The 15,281-nt window shown below is 50.2% G+C and overlaps 5 protein-coding genes across 5 annotated transcripts; all 5 read right to left on the reverse strand.

The window, feature by feature from the left end:
• Window positions 1-29: 29 nt before the first annotated feature.
• Window positions 30-1,294, reverse strand: B0H65DRAFT_419787 (cyanide hydratase; the record flags this gene model as incomplete). Its single annotated transcript, XM_062824236.1, has 4 exons — window positions 30-239; window positions 322-883; window positions 959-1,212; window positions 1,265-1,294. The coding sequence occupies 4 exons, from the start codon at window positions 1,292-1,294 to the stop codon at window positions 30-32; spliced, it is 1,056 nt and encodes a 351-aa protein (XP_062685169.1).
• Window positions 1,295-3,186: 1,892 nt separating this feature from the next.
• Window positions 3,187-7,469, reverse strand: B0H65DRAFT_507228 (ankyrin repeat-containing domain protein; the record flags this gene model as incomplete). The annotated part of the gene is given in 10 exon segments (XM_062828123.1): window positions 3,187-3,728; window positions 3,927-4,147; window positions 4,219-4,551; window positions 4,582-4,600; window positions 4,610-4,751; window positions 4,761-4,859; window positions 4,872-5,080; window positions 5,102-5,156; window positions 5,286-5,596; window positions 7,349-7,469. Coding segments are annotated over 10 exon segments (2,052 nt in total).
• Window positions 7,470-7,927: 458 nt separating this feature from the next.
• Window positions 7,928-9,243, reverse strand: B0H65DRAFT_507230 (uncharacterized protein; the record flags this gene model as incomplete). Its single annotated transcript, XM_062828124.1, has 3 exons — window positions 7,928-7,952; window positions 8,076-8,699; window positions 8,756-9,243. The coding sequence occupies 3 exons, from the start codon at window positions 9,241-9,243 to the stop codon at window positions 7,928-7,930; spliced, it is 1,137 nt and encodes a 378-aa protein (XP_062685171.1).
• A 284-nt stretch (window positions 9,244-9,527) lies between these two features.
• Window positions 9,528-10,397, reverse strand: B0H65DRAFT_546878 (S-adenosyl-L-methionine-dependent methyltransferase; the record flags this gene model as incomplete). The annotated part of the gene is made up of 1 exon (XM_062829471.1): window positions 9,528-10,397. One exon carries the CDS (start codon window positions 10,395-10,397, stop codon window positions 9,528-9,530), a length of 870 nt encoding a protein of 289 aa, XP_062685172.1.
• A 587-nt stretch (window positions 10,398-10,984) lies between these two features.
• On the reverse strand, window positions 10,985-13,246 carry B0H65DRAFT_507232 (heterokaryon incompatibility protein-domain-containing protein; the record flags this gene model as incomplete). The annotated part of the gene is made up of 1 exon (XM_062828125.1): window positions 10,985-13,246. One exon carries the CDS (start codon window positions 13,244-13,246, stop codon window positions 10,985-10,987), a length of 2,262 nt encoding a protein of 753 aa, XP_062685173.1.
• Between the last annotated feature and the right edge of the window lie 2,035 nt (window positions 13,247-15,281).

Genomic DNA, 15,281 nt, shown 5'->3' on the forward strand with positions numbered 1-15,281 from the left:
TGCTTAAGTCCCGCGACGTCCGATAGTCCTCACTTCTTCCCGTCCTTGCCGTTTTCGAGCGGCGTGTTCAACCCCAAGCGCTCCCGCGTCGAGTATTCCGCAATGCCTCCCTTGGGGTCTGTCTCGGTGACAAGCTCCTTACGGCGGGTGTCAACTAGAAGACGAATCAGATCCGGCCGCATATAGTGTCCAGCAAAGTCGGCCAGCACTTTCGTCAAGTGGCATTCGTTGAGGTCAATCTGTAGTAAATTGTCTTGTTAGTATTTTTTTCCTTTCAGATAGACAAACATCCCAATAGAATAAAGTGTGCCACAAACGTACATCGACAAACAACAATCCGTCAAAGTCCTTGTCCGGCTTGACGACAAGAGCTCCGTCCGGGTTGTAGATGCGCGCATGGCCGTTATACGTCGACGGGTCCGTCTCGGGCTCGACACCCTCGGGCGTGTTTTTCTTCAGGCCCTCTTTGCTCAGCCGCTGGAAGGGTGCCAGCGTCCACGTCCCCGTCTCGATCGCATAGGCAGGCGTCACGAGATCGGACGCCGCGTCGGCCACGTTGGTCGCCGGGTCGGGGTACTGTAGGGTTTCCTTGCCGGGATAGACAGGCCACGCGGCGATGTGGATCTGCTCGCCCATCGAGACGTTGAGCGACTTGAGGAACGGGTTCATGTTCTCCCAGCAGTTGAGCTGACCGAGCCGGCCCAGCTCGGTCGGCGTGACCGAGATGAACGTGTCGCCCGTGCCGTCTCCGTAGACGAGCTTCTCGACATGGGTGGGCTTGATCTTGCGACGGAGGTTGATGACGTCGCCAGTGGGATCGATGAGAGCTTGCGCTAGGTAAAGTGTGGCGTGGTCGATTTCCGAGAAGCCGAGCGACACATAACTGCCCAGGTGAAAGTGTTGTGTGAGCTTCATAACGGATCATCATCGAGGTTGGGGCCGGTGACCGGATACATACATTTGGTTGTCCCTAGCAGCCCTTCTAATACGCCGAAACTCCTCCGAGTCGACGGCCATCGAATTCTCGCGGTATTTCTTCAGCATAGGCAACGACTGCTGGTAGTTGACCTTCCACATCCAGTATGGATAGCCCGGGATCCATACTTCGGGAAAGGCAACGAGCTTACAGCCGGCCTGACCTGCTTCGTTAATGAAGTCGATCGTCTTTCGAACGCCTCCCTCGAGATCGAACCAGCACGGCTCAGAGGTGACCTATTTTGGCGTCAGATAGATAGTCGACTGAGGCATTCTTTCTTTGACATACCGCTGCGGCCTTGTACTTGGTAAGGACCATGTTGGAGGATTGACGGAGGAGTTGTATTGGCGAGATGGATGTTAGTGAGTGAGGACTTGATGATGTGTGACCGATGATGATTGAACCTCTTGCGGAAATGCGCCGCCTTATATACCTGGTGCTGCCCTCATTCGATACACGGCTGCAAATAGATATCATCCATCGGCTCTACCGGTAGATGACGTCGTGGTGATCTGATACCTCGCGCAATTCTAGCTGCTTCGGAATGTTCAGAGCCCGTCTAGACATAACCCCAGTGCTCCGGAAGTACCCGAGCTGTGGATGAGGCCCAAAAACGCTGAGAGCTGGGAGCTACGGCCTGGCATGGCATCTCCGGAAAGCAACTGCACTTGGCATACCGGCAGAGTCAGCAATACTATAGTATTCCCGACTTCGGCCGACCGCTCGGATTCTCGCCTTCACCTGGTTGCTTGTAGGTGGCGATTGTCCGACTACGGCTACCGGGTTCTACCCGGCATTTGAAATGCTCCCCGGCCCTCCCCCCGGCCCCGCACCGGCCCCACACCGGCAGGCTCCGAGCGCCCCAGCCTGCACAATCTGCCTTTTACGAGCCCTGCAAACCCGCCTTTTAGTATCACCGTTGCATTAACCCGATGGTATTGACGGTTGCTGCCCGTTGGACACAGCAGGAAGGTTATGTCGGTGCAGACCCGGGGTGTAGTGAAAGAATACATTTGGATACGTACTAAATCCTAGACTACCAAACAGCATAGTAGTAGAGCGGGATTAACCGGAAGCCTAATTTGGAAATATTCAGTAAAACATATAGGCCCAGGCCTAGGCCCAACTTTCCTCTATGGACAGCCATGTTCCGCTCCCTAGAACTCCCGAATGTAAGGGTGCAGCAGAACGGAATGCAGGTGCTGGTCTTATTAGTTGCTTGACCATAACTTTCCCCAACATGAAGCGCCCAAAAGACACCATGGTCACTCGCGTCCAAAAGGTTGAAGAATCATGATGAGCGGTTCTCAAAGCTCCTGGACGCTCCTTCATTGATCGCATTTCTTTCTATCAGTTATGGTAAGACCAAGTTCGGTATCTGCTAACATTTTCTTTTGCAGTGACAGACGACTACCGGAAGGCATCACGGGTGCACATACGTTTGCTTTGTCCTTGAACGGCAACACCACAAAATCCATGTCCGAGATAAATGATCCGAGAAGTCTACCAACATCATTATCGTACAAGGTGCCAAGGCCCATATCAACTGCCGTCAATCGCTACGGTGACCCCGGACAGGAGACAACACCATGCCCCACAGATTCCAGAGGCAGTTGTGTAAGTGTTGGACTTGGACGACGGAAATGTTGCTTCATTCTGTAGTAGTAACGAAGGAGAAAAGGAAACGGAAAACCAGGGGAGCCTAAATACCCAGGACGGGAGTGCTAGTGAACTGAATGCCCCTGGAAGCACAGTGAATGGGGACGCGGACACTCCTCAATGACGAATCCAGGACGAAACCAGAAGATACCATTACCCTGGTATGGGTGATGGTGCCCGGATTGAGGGAGGCGGTTAAGGTGTTGAAGGGTTCCACGCATTGCTGTTCCAGCGTCCATTGCCCACTACCCAGCCGACACTCGATTCCAATGATGTTATAGAAACCTCTTTCGGTATTAGTTTTTGTATTAAGTCAGAGGAGAGGGGCGTAGATGTACTCATAAGGCATTTGGGCATAGACACGAGAATGACTAGATTTATAGGAAACTTGCAAACATGAACTTAAAAGACCAAATTACATCGGATCGTATACGCTCCCCTTCCTGCTACCAGACATTCGCAAGGAATACAAAGTTGCTCCAAGACATCTGCCACTCGTCCTCGTCACCAGACCTGCTTTCAGACAGTTTCTCCCTGCGGAGCACGGGCTGCTACATAGTAGCGCCATACTTGCGAAGAAGGTTTTCTATATCCTTACGACCTGTCGATATTGCGGCCTGCAACGCGCCACCGTACTGTCCGCCTTGCGCGTTGACATCGGCGCCATAATCGAGAAGCAACTTTGTAGCATCTCTTGGGTCAGCCATCGTCCACAGGGAGGGTGCAGACGCAGCAGCCTGTAGCGCGGTACCGTATTTCCCGCCTTGGGCGTTGACGTCGGCCCCATGCTCGAGAAGAATTATTGCAATCTCCTTATTGCCTTCTACCATAGCCGCCTGCAGCGCAGTACCATATTTCCCACACTTTATGTTAACTTTGGCGCCATGCGCGAGAAGCAGAGCTACGAGCGATTTAGTCGCTGTCGCAGCTGCCTGGAGTGCGGTGCCATATATCCCGCCCTGCGCGTTAACATCTGCGCCGTACTTGAGAAGAAGCTCTACAATCTCCTCCTGGCGGTATATTGCTGCTGCTTGTAGCGCGGTTCCGTATAGTCCGCCTTGTGCATTAACATCGGCGCCGTGCTGGAGAAGAACTGATACAGTCATAATATCAGCAAAGCCAGTGGCATCAATCGAATCCAAGGCTTGGTGTAGCGCCGTGCCCCAGCGTTTGTTTTGCGCATTAACATCTGCGCCGTACTCAACAAGAACTCGTATGACGTCTTTGTGTCTCTGCCATGTAGCCCGGTGCAATGCGGTAAATCCCCCGTACCAGCCATTAGGATCAGTACCGTGATCGAGAAGAAGCTTTACAGTCTTCGTAGAGCCTTTAGCCGCAGCCGGCTGTAATACATAACCGCGACGTCCCCGTCGCGCATTCATCTCGGTGTCGCTTCTAAGAAGCGCTCTCGCGAGATTATCGTATCTATGAGCTGCGAACCTGTATAACAGGCTGCCATTTTTGCTCAATAGAGGTCCACTTTCCGTTTCGCGCTCAGCTACCCACGCGAAGCTGGAATCACGGCGCCATATACATTCATGCGCCAAGCGGGAACCATGGCCTTCTTGGATCTGCCTTAAAACTCTGCTTGGGAGACGTTTGCTGCTTCCGCTTTCTCAGCGTGATCGAGAAAGTACATAGATGCGTACTCCAAAAAGGGGTAGTGACTTGAATGAAGCTCAACCACAGCCGCATCCATCCTAAGGATGTATGAGATACAGCAAGTCTTCAAACGGTCATGGCATTGACCAATGGGATTCGACTCAAGCGTAGGGTCTATACTCTGAAGCCGATGATTTCTTATGAGGAAGTCTTTGACAGATTCGTGGATGAACTGAACAATACCTCTACCGGTCTGAAAAATACCGGTGTCTTTACGAGCCTCTATGAGCCCTTTTGACGAGTGGATAATTCGCCTCCGGATATCGTCAGCCGTTAGCCGTGACAAATCCCAAGGTCCTGAGTCTTTTACACCGGTTCCAGCTAACGTTGCATGGTATAGCTCTTCCGCCGTTAAAGGCCGTACTGCACACAAAACCCATTGCAGCATCAGGATTGTTTCTTGCTTATCGGGGTTGTCTTTGCTGAGTATTGTCAAAAATAGTTGATCAAGGTCCTCTGGTACCTCGAGTAACTTCCGCTCCATGGCCTCGATCTTGCCCTCGTCATATGCTTTGTTCAGCATGGTAACGACGAGAACGACCCACATAAAGATACCGGATGCCTTTTTGAGCACCCCCTTCTCAATATCTGGGTCCGACCCAGTCAGATTATCGTGGACGTATGTAGAGATATCCGCGACATGCCCGTTCGTGGTTTCTACCACCAGCTCCCGATATCTTGTCATGGTAATGTGTGGATAATGGCGGCTCGATAGACATATGCTGACATTTACCATATGACGAACGCTGGTAAGACTCAATTGTTCGAGGAATTTGACAACGTCTCGAACCTGTGAGTCCCTACATTCGTCCAAGGCATCAACAAGAAGGACGAGTGGTTGCCTCTGGTGAACTTGCATCTCGGAGATTAGGAATTCCTTGAGTTCTGGCTCTCGCCACTCCCACTCCTGGTGAATTCGCTTCTTTTGGCGGAAGAGAGGAAGAAAGTGTTGATAAGTTGACTCCTCCTGGTCCAGAAGCTGGCATACCAAGGAACGTAGCATGCCGAGAGGTGTCTTCTCTAATGATTCGCCTCGAGCGTGGAAGAAATATCCAGCAATGGTACGGTCCTTAAGCTCCCGCTGACAGTGTCTCCAGATATGCTTCATCAGCGTCGACTTTCCCGTTCCGGGATGGCCTTTGATCCAAAGCACTCCATTGTGCCTTGATAAAGTTGTGCAGTTGCGCCATTCTCGAAATTCAGGGGTCCCAATAACCCAATCACCGGTGTTGGGATGGACTTGGACGATATCTTGCCGGCGAGCGTCTATGCTGGAGAAGCTGAGGGATTGTAGACAATCTGTTGGGGTCAGTCTTTACCAACCGTGGTGAGAATTAAGATCAGACCGACCTTCCTTTTCACGTTCTAGGGTGTCACGGTGTATATCATGTCCAAAGTAAGAACCTACGGGATATTAGTAAGTGCCCATTGAGTCCATTATCCGACACAAAAACCTGCCTGGGTAGTAGTTGTAGTTGTATTGCGGCCCGGCCGCGTTGTTGTTATACTGAGACCCCGGGCCGGTGTTGGCGTTGAAGGAGCCTGAACCAGCATTGCAGAAAGACATTGTGTCATCGTCAGCACTCTCTTCCCACTTTCGAGGAGTTTGAGTTTCTGGATATTCAGTAGTGCTTGATTGCAGCCCCTGGCCTCCGTGACGAGATTAGTTGATCTCTTGCAGGCAAAGGCGCAGGGAGAAGGTGAGAGGTTAGCAGAGCAGAATGCACAGGTGAAGACTTTTTCCAGTTTCACGGCCAAGCCAAAGCCCCAAGGTGTAGCATCGGACGGCTAAGAGGATTGTTGATAAGAGGAGGAAAGAAACAACTGAAGTATTTCTTGTTCCCAAGCTTTCGGGTTGTACCCTCCAAGACTCGTCCCCAGTCAAGTATGATTTCGAGCCCGTGGGACGTGATGGATGTGCGAGCCAAATGTGCACATTTGTGGCATTCGGCTGTTGATGCCTTGCGGATGGACGTAGATGCCCAACCTGCCTGAATTCCCAGCCGACTGTCGATTGGCCACTAATAGCATATTACCTGCACCTTCGGGAAGATCTGAATGCGCCTGCACCAGTACCTGGAATGACTGGGCTTGCAAGATGAAGCACTTGAAGTTGACAAGTCATCTGGCCAAGTATGAATTGCCCAGTCTGGATGCCCTCTTTTTCTGCACATCATGGTCGGTAGGGGTTACGTAAAGCCACCAATCCTATCACGCCGAGCCAGAGTGCTCACTCTTTGGCAAAGCCTGCCAGAACTGAACCGCAACCCACCACTCTCTTCCATTCCACTTCTCATAAAAGACCCGAAGTAGAGACAGATGTCAAAGGATCCCAACCACTTTCTGTCGTGCGGATTGTATCTCACACGTTGGCATGGTGTCTTTTGTCGCCTTGGACAACCACATCCCAGCTCCTGTAAGCAGCCTTTATGTCCATTCCAGTCCCACTTCCTGCCTTAGGCTCACCTCTTATCATAAGCTTGCTTCCAGTCCCGAAAGGCTCTTGATCACCAGATAATGACAGTCAAACGCTCGCCCACAATGGCTCCTCCCCGCAATACAGCTCTGTACACAGTTGGCTGGATCGCCCCCATGCACATGGAGCTCACCGCCGCGGTCGGGATGCTGAAAGACCACACAACAATGGAAGTGCCCGACGACGATGCCAAATACCACGTAGGGCGTATAGGCCAGCATTTCGTCGTGATGGTCGTCTGCCCATCTATCGGCATCCATTCAGCCGCCATGGCGCTCACCAATATGCGCCGATCGTTCCGCAACATCAAACATATTCTGGTAGTCGGCATAGCTGGAGGAATGCCCTGCTACGGCCCAGACCTGCAGGAGCAGATCGTCCTGGGCGATGTTGTCGTCGGAGTTCCCCACCAGGGAAGGGGCGGAGTGACGCACTATGAGTTTGGCGCGTGGGAGGGTCAAAACGAATTGACTGTCAAGGAGCACACGCTTCATCCGTCTGCTGCTCTGCTCACCGCGGTGAACAACCTGCGAAGCATGCATATGCGGGTGGGAGGAAGCAAGATCCGGGATTACTTGGACGAGTTGCGCAGTGGCCTGATTGATAAGTGGCAGCAGGATTATGAGGATCCCGGAGACGAAAATGACTATCTCTTTGAGGACGACTATCTTCATCCGAAAGATAGGGAGGGGTCATGTAAAGTTCTTTGTGACGCGGCGCGAGCAAAGCGGCGCAAGGATCGAGGCAGGTGGGCCGAGCGGCTGAGGGACCAACCCCATATCCATTATGGCAACATCGGCTCGGCTAATGCGGTCGTCAAGTCGAGCGCAAAGAGGAACGAACTCCGCGCGAGGCACAACATCCTCTGTCTTGAGATGGAAGCCGCCGGCGTGATGATCCACTCCCAGGGGTTGGTGATCCGGGGAATCTGCGACTATGCGGACTCACACAAGAACAAGAAGTGGCAGGAATATGCTGCGGCAACGGCGGCAGCATACGCAAAGGAGGCTCTCTTGTTGCTCCCGTCAGGTAGAAGGGCGTCGACGGAGTCATCTGGTTCCGATGACAGGAATGGGAATTCTGCATGGGGAAGTGGACGGGGGCGGGAGACATTTCACAACTCCGGAGCCGGGTTTATGTGCTTTAACACAGGGTCAGGGTCTCAGACGAACAACAATGCTGTCGGAAACCAGTATAATATGCCATTCGGGCATCCATCTGCCTTCCCGGGGGGGCCTAGGTACTAGCAGGGAAAGATGATGTCAGTGTCGGGGTCCAAGAGTGATTGTCGAGTAAACATACCTGTACGGACTATCTTTCAAAGGTCCATCAATGTCGAACTTCGTCTCCGGATTGATAAGAAATCCATCCAAAGACATCATATTGTAACGTCCATGCTCATCATCGCTGATAGGCACCGGCTTTGGCTCATTGGCAAGCCGGCTGGTGAATCCGGACGACAGTAGCAGACCCAAAGCCCCTGCGAGTTTAATCGTCCGGAGCTGATGGTCTGATACTCCGGCGACCTCCACTTTGAATCTCTCCCAAAATGTGTCCTGTAAAGTATGGTAGTCTTCGTACCGCGTCCACCCGTTGCGCAGATGAAGCTTCCCGGTCAGAAACCCAAGTGAATGCAGGTTGAGCCCGAATGGACACACTTCAGCTTCCGCCCAGTCAATGACGCCGACAAGGTGACAGGTTGCTTCGTCCACTATGATGTTGCAGGCGCCAAAGTCTCGATGGAAGAGGACCATGGGCAGGGATAGGATGTCGTCTATTGCGTCAATGCAGGTCTGGATGATGGGTCGGAATCGAGAAGGGAGTGAATTGTTCAAGAGTTGCAGGTCGCCAACGTAGGCGTCTCGTAACCTACTGCGGTACCCCGGGCTGACGGGCTGAGGAGCGTTCCAAGATAGAGCCATGAAGCTGCAAGCATTGAGTTAGCATCACAACTAAGTCGACTTCGACGGTTGAGACCTTACTGCGCGACGTCTCCCATCAGGTTCTTTCGCCAGAGGAAATGGTCGGGGGAGTTTTCCGGAAAGCCATGAGCCAAGATGAAATCCATATGAGTCACTCCACGCATTCGGGTCATCAAGTAGACGTAAAGTGGTTCCTTTTTCCCATCTCCTTCTTCCCCTAGCTTGCCTTCGAAGGACACCTTTGGCACGAGTGATCCGTAAATCTCGGTCGCTAGAGAGCTTATTTCGGCCTTGAGCGCTAGAGATTCGAGGCGGAACTGGACGACGCATTCCAGCTCAGGTCCGGCGTAGACGGTGTAGATGCACACGCCCTGGACGTCGACTGGGACGACATCTCCATCCCCAACAAGTTCTCTTGCTTTGCCATTGCAAGCTTCGCGGCTTGCAGAAGTCTTGGTGAAGAAGGCATCGATCTCTGAATCGACGAAGTAGTTACTTGCCACGTCAGAAGTCGAGGCGGTGATGGTGATCTCGGACGATTCCTCCATGGCGTGTTGGCTGGGTGTGATGACGGAGAAGAAGAAGAGAAGAAGAAGAAGAACGAGAAGGGGAGATGGAAGTTGGATAATGCGAGGCGCGGGGTTATATGGTATGTTCACAGGGACGGCTCCCATGTTTGCGGCGGCAGGTGTTTGTTATCATCAAACGTCGTTGGCAGTGTCTTCCGCAAACTGTTGCACGCGATCGACCGCTCACAAAGCACTTTCCATTGTTCCCTGCAACCCCCATACATTCTTTGTTATTCCGCACCTTGATGTGTGGCTCTTTCTTGTTAGGTAGCTTTCGGTGAAGAAGACGCCTTCCTCACAATAACCTCCCCATTAACAATCCCCAACGTCGCATCCCCCCTCTCCATCCACACCTCCCACCCCTTAACCATCTCCTCCACCCCTTCCTCCGTCGTCAACCCCAACTCAATTCCCCGCTGCCTCATCTGCCCCGTTCTCAATCTCTCAATCATCGCCTCCCCCCACGCCTTTCTATCGCCCGGCTCACTATAACACCAAGTCCCGAACCCAGCCTCGATATCCTTCCTCTCCACCCCAGCATCCATGATCCATGAAACCAGCTTCCTCCCGCCTTTATCCTGCCCGCCGTTGGCTAGCATTATCTCAACCATTAACTCGTGAAAAGCAAAAAGGGATGGAAGTTCAGGCCAGAAACACCACATCCTCATGTCCGACTCGCGCAGAGACACCAGACCCCCCGGTTTACAGACTCGCAGCATCTCCTTGACAGCGGAGACGGGGTCGTCGAGGTGGCAGAGCACCTGGTGGGCATGCACGATGTCGAATTCGTTGTCGGAAAAGGGCAACCCGTAAACGGAGGCCTTTTGGAAGGAGATGTTCTCCGGTACCGCTAGACCTTGCGAGATGGCGTGCTCCTTGGCTCGGGAGAGGACGTCGTCAGCGATGTCGGTCGCGAGGACATGACCGGAGGGAAGGAGGTGTTGGGCGAGAGAGGCGGAGATGGTGCCTGGTCCGCAGCCGATGTCGAGGAGTTTGAGGTTGGGGTTGGAGGTGAGCGCCTTTTTGAGGTGCGGGAGGAGGTGGGCGGCGCTGTTGGAGGCGGTGCGCCATTCGTGGTGCTTGGTTTGGGAAGGCGCGTGCCCGATGGTGTATGGGGTGTGTTGGGTGGTCATTTTGGGGGTTGATTTTCCGTGTTGTTGTCGATGTCGCTGTGCAATGCAGTGGTGGTTCTTTCTTGTGTGTCTGACATCTGGTGTTGTTGATTTAAGTTCGGAAGATCGGAATGTCACCAGTTGCTTCTAAAAATAGGAAAGATGGAATCCACCGGCTGCAACGCCCCTCACACGTCCTCCTCTTCATCACCATGTCCTTTTATATCCGTAACATAACCGCTCAGCATCGTCACCGCCTCCTCCAACCCCTTCAAGATCCCATGACTGGCACTCGAATCCCTCAACGAGCAAAGACCTTCAAACCATTGTCCCTCGTTTCACGCGTACGGATCACGGATGACCTTTTAACGCCATCGCCTACAATAAGCGCTGCACGTTTCGAAGATCAAACATGGTTTGACTCTAATGATGAAATCATGTTGCGCACCCATTTCGTCAACCTTGCACCTTCATGAGACCGTGACTTTCTTCGACCTCTCGTCAAGCCATGCATCCCGTCAATTGTCCGACGACGATGCCGGAAACCGCGTTGATCACCGCCTTCCTTCCCGCAACGTTCAAGTCACATGCCCGAGAATCACGGCATCTCAACACAAATACACCACCGCCTCTTCATCCTTACTCCTGTTGATAACAGGCGGGCCCCAAGTATTTTCCCACTTTCCTACCCGGCGACAGTAGAACCGCATTCCCGTCATCGTTCCGGTGTCATCGGCGACTTCACTCGACGGAGCACTCTCGGCCATTTGGACTTGGACAACCATCAACCCCCGCTGAAGAGCTCGTCGCCCACCCCGTGCGAAATGATCGAATACCAACAAACAGCATACCTCATCTTTCGAATAGAAACTTTCGTCGTCGTCCCACATCAAGCTCAAGTCGATGGGGGGCATGTCGTACAACTGCTTTTTGTACGTTTTCAGGGCCAGGATCCCACTTTCTTGCGGCATACCGGTGGTCGTCCTGCCGAAAACATCGACCTGGCATTTCCATGTAAGTGAACCAGAAGATCCAAACCAGAAGGATTTGGGTGCTTCGGTAGCTGCCCATGACCATGAAGGGAGGCCCAGGGTCGTACTGGCATGCGACTCGGGGTAGGATTGACCTTTCAACAGTTTCTGGGCCATCTCATCGCGATCTTGGCGTCGTTTCTCGCTGTCATCGGGATACCAACCCGGGTTAAACAGCTCGACATTGAGGACACTATCGAAGCCCCAGAGGAGGTCAAAAGGCCAAAGCTCTTGCCAGCTCCCGAGGGTATAGGTCCAGCCTTTGCTGTCCTCTATCGCTGTTACCATTCCTGCGAGTGCGATGAGCCTGTCGGACGGGTAGGTGAGTTCGGTGGCGGTGTAATAGGTGAGTAAGGTCATCCAACAGGCAGCGAGTTCATGCAAATGCTGTGCGTATTTTGCGTCTTCGTTGTCATTACCCATATCCATGCCCGTCGCCTTCAAGCTCGCAGGGAAAGGATCCTGCAAGTCTTGGTATACGGACTTTGCGTTAGCGGTCCAGATAGATTGAGAAGCCTCAGCATCCTTCTTCAAGCCAGTTCCAAAAGGGCAACTTTCTGAGACCTCATGGAGACGACACTCCCAGTAGAGCTCATCGGCCCCGTAGTAGATGATGCGAGGCGACAGCAAACGCTCTTGGACGATCCAGCCTCGTGATAGGAGCGGGTTTTTCTGATTAGCGCCCCATAACATCTCGTCCACGTTGGGTTCGTACTTTTCACGAATGGCGTAAAAAGATGCGTTTTCCTCGCACAAAGGAGACGTGATGATGGGGGAATACACTTTCAGGGGGTTTCGCACTGAGAAGCAAGTGTCGGCATTGGCGCCTTGACCTCCTGCCATGCCCATCCCCGAAGCAAAGATGGTCAACAAAGAGTTACCGTAGACGGCTGCCATCGTCTGGGCCTCCCGCTTCCAATCCTCTGATGAGTCCTGCATAATGCAGAGAGAGTCGATCCAGATATATCGGTAGCCTAGTTGCTGCGTGATTCGCATTGCATCGAGGAATGTCTGGGCTAGACCGTCGATTGGTATTCCTCCATGTTCGGCTGCTTCAGGTTTCTGCCAGTCCTCGATATTCTTGGTTGTTAGCCTTAGAGATGATCCGGTCAAGGCCCATGAGTGACTGAGAGTGAGATACGGGATCGTGGCCGGTGTTTGGGAAGTCGTGTTTGGGACGAAGATGCGCGGTCGTGTAAGCTTCTTCTGTCCATTGTTGTCCGCAACACCTACATCGACAAGCCTTGTCGGGAGTCTCTTGAAGTTGGACCCCTTGCATTCCGGATGGTTATTGAGACAGTCATCTAGCCAGTGTCGCACAAGGCCAAAGGCTTCGGGCGAGTTGGTTGAGGAAGGCAACACGAACATCGAACCATCTGGTAGTCTTCGGGGTAGAAGAGATTTCGCTCCTGCGCTACCATCGGTCCGTTCGAGCTTGAATTTCGCCAATGGGGTCATATCCGAATCACCTTGAGGCTCTTCATCTTTGGAAGGGTCCGGCAATGAAGCCCAATTGTCGTCCCACTCGGCGCAGGAAATAGCGGAAAATGAAACAATCGGAATGTTCCCTTCATCGCCCTCGAAAGCCCTCGATCGGCTGCATTCGACCATGACTCTCTGGTCATCCCCGGCGCGCGGAAAGTTGTCATCTTGACTGACTTGTATGCACAGATGGCAACCGGCGGCAATTACCGAGTCCCTCAACATCTGTTTTGTGTTCTTGCTGTGGAAGAATCTCTCGCCTGGCCAGTCAGGGTCGCCCACCGGTCTCGGTTGCCAGAGTGTCTTGGATGCTGTGAGGGCGCGGGAACAGCGTTTGCATAAACGGTTGGGTTCCATGTCACTGCTCTCGAGAATATGTTTAGACTGTCGAGGCGAACCATCGTCTTCGGATGATGACTCCTCAAGAGGTTTGCCGTCCATTGTGGTCAATCGCTGCCGTTACTGTGGAAAGCGTCGAAGTAGAAAGACGCTGGTTGTTTCTCTTCAGAACGGGAATCGGACGTAGTAGTTCAGTGGTAAAAAGGAGTGAGAAATTAGGCAGCAATGAAGGATTCGTCGCACATCTCCAGAAATAAACCTCTTCGCGAAATGGCCAATGGATAGCAGGCACTCGCGACCTGTCGCAAAGACCCATCATCGAGGATGGTAGGCAATTGCGGACAGGATCATGGCGTGGTAGTGGCATCGTATTTTTTTTTCCCTGGAGGAAAACATTTGCAGAGAGGGACACGGACTATTTATCGACGAGCGAGAAGAAGAGAGTTGAAGGAAGAGAAGAGGAAGGTGATGGGGACGGGATTGTGAAATTGGAGGAAGTGTGATATTATGGGTAATAATCGATATGGGGTTTAACGTGGCTTGATTGTGTGTAACTGTGTAAGAGCTGATCTACAAACTCGAAGCTCTGGCATCTCTATGATAAATCCCGCATATCCCAACCCAACTAGGCACGTGCACGCCAGTAGATCCCCTAGCCTCTAACACACCCCCTTAGATCTGGTGCACAAACTACCCTAGATTTACTTAGATATGCCCTAAAATGCCCTAAAATCCTCCCAAAACTAGCTAGAGATAATACTATTCCTAAATTACTTCTTCGTTACAGTAGTTTTTAAACTTTTATTCGTAAGAATTTTACCTTATTATACTTACTAATTCGTTATCCGAATCCTCTTTTATAGAATCCTCTATACCTTTCGGGCGGCCTATAACAATATTTCCGCTATTAAATTCTCGTAATTGAATCTATAGCCGTTATAATTTTACGAATCCTAGCTACTCTAGAGATTTTAAATGTACTACGGGAAGGAGGCTCTTTATAAAGCTATCCGCAATTTACTTTTTAGTAAATACGTAAATTACGTTTATTAATTTTCTCTCTTATATTTACTTTAATTAATATTTATATATATCGACGTATTTAAATTTAGTTAGGAGCCGAATTCCCTCCTTTATAATAAAATATATCGTTTGCTTATTATTATAGCCTATAAGCGTAGCCTCTTAATTTTCGAAATTTAAGGTAAATTCGTTAAAAAAATAGCGAGCGTAGATCGCCTCCTTAACTCCTTAATTAAAGGATAATAATTCGGCTTCTATAAATAAAATTATAATTATATTTTACTTATTAACTTACTAATCGATAATAATACCTAATAATTTAAATACAAATATTTATAAATTTTTATAATTAAAAGAATTATTTATAAATAAGGAATTAATTATAATATAAAAATTTTAATAATCTTTACTATTTAATTAAAGAATATAATTTTGAATTATTAAAAGGTAGAAGAGTATTTTATTTATAGCTACGTAATATGCTAAATTGGGATTTAAATTAAATCGAGCGAGTTTAAAGACTAGGAAGGCTACGTTTAATTACGACGTAATAGCGATATAAAGAATCGAACTGATTTTAATTTAATACATATAAATTTCATACGGGGCTATACTATTTTAGTAAAATAAAAGTTCTTTTCTAACTATAAGTATAGAATATAGTTTCCTTATATACTTAACCTTCTTCGTAATTTTCTAAATATAGTCGCGCTATAATAGCCAAATTATTTTCTTCTTTCAATTTCGAATAATTTCAATGCCTAGGAACTATTTTAGTAGATCTCTACCTATTAATTAATATTTCCTCTCTATAGCGCCTACTACTCCCTTAATTATAGCGATTTCTTTATCCTTATATTTGTAAATAATAATAATATTATCGATATAGAAGAAGAAGAATATATTATCTTTAATTAAAATATTAGGCTCTATAGGGAAAGGGTTTATACTTATAGTTACGAGGGTCTTAGTAAGTTCCTGCTACTAGAGGAGGGGAGATCTCTATAGACTATATAGTACGCGCAGTAGT

The sequence above is a fragment of the Neurospora tetraspora genome (assembly GCF_033439725.1).
Source record: "Neurospora tetraspora strain CBS 560.94 chromosome Unknown B0H65scaffold_2, whole genome shotgun sequence".
Taxonomy (NCBI): Eukaryota; Fungi; Ascomycota; class Sordariomycetes; order Sordariales; family Sordariaceae; genus Neurospora; species Neurospora tetraspora.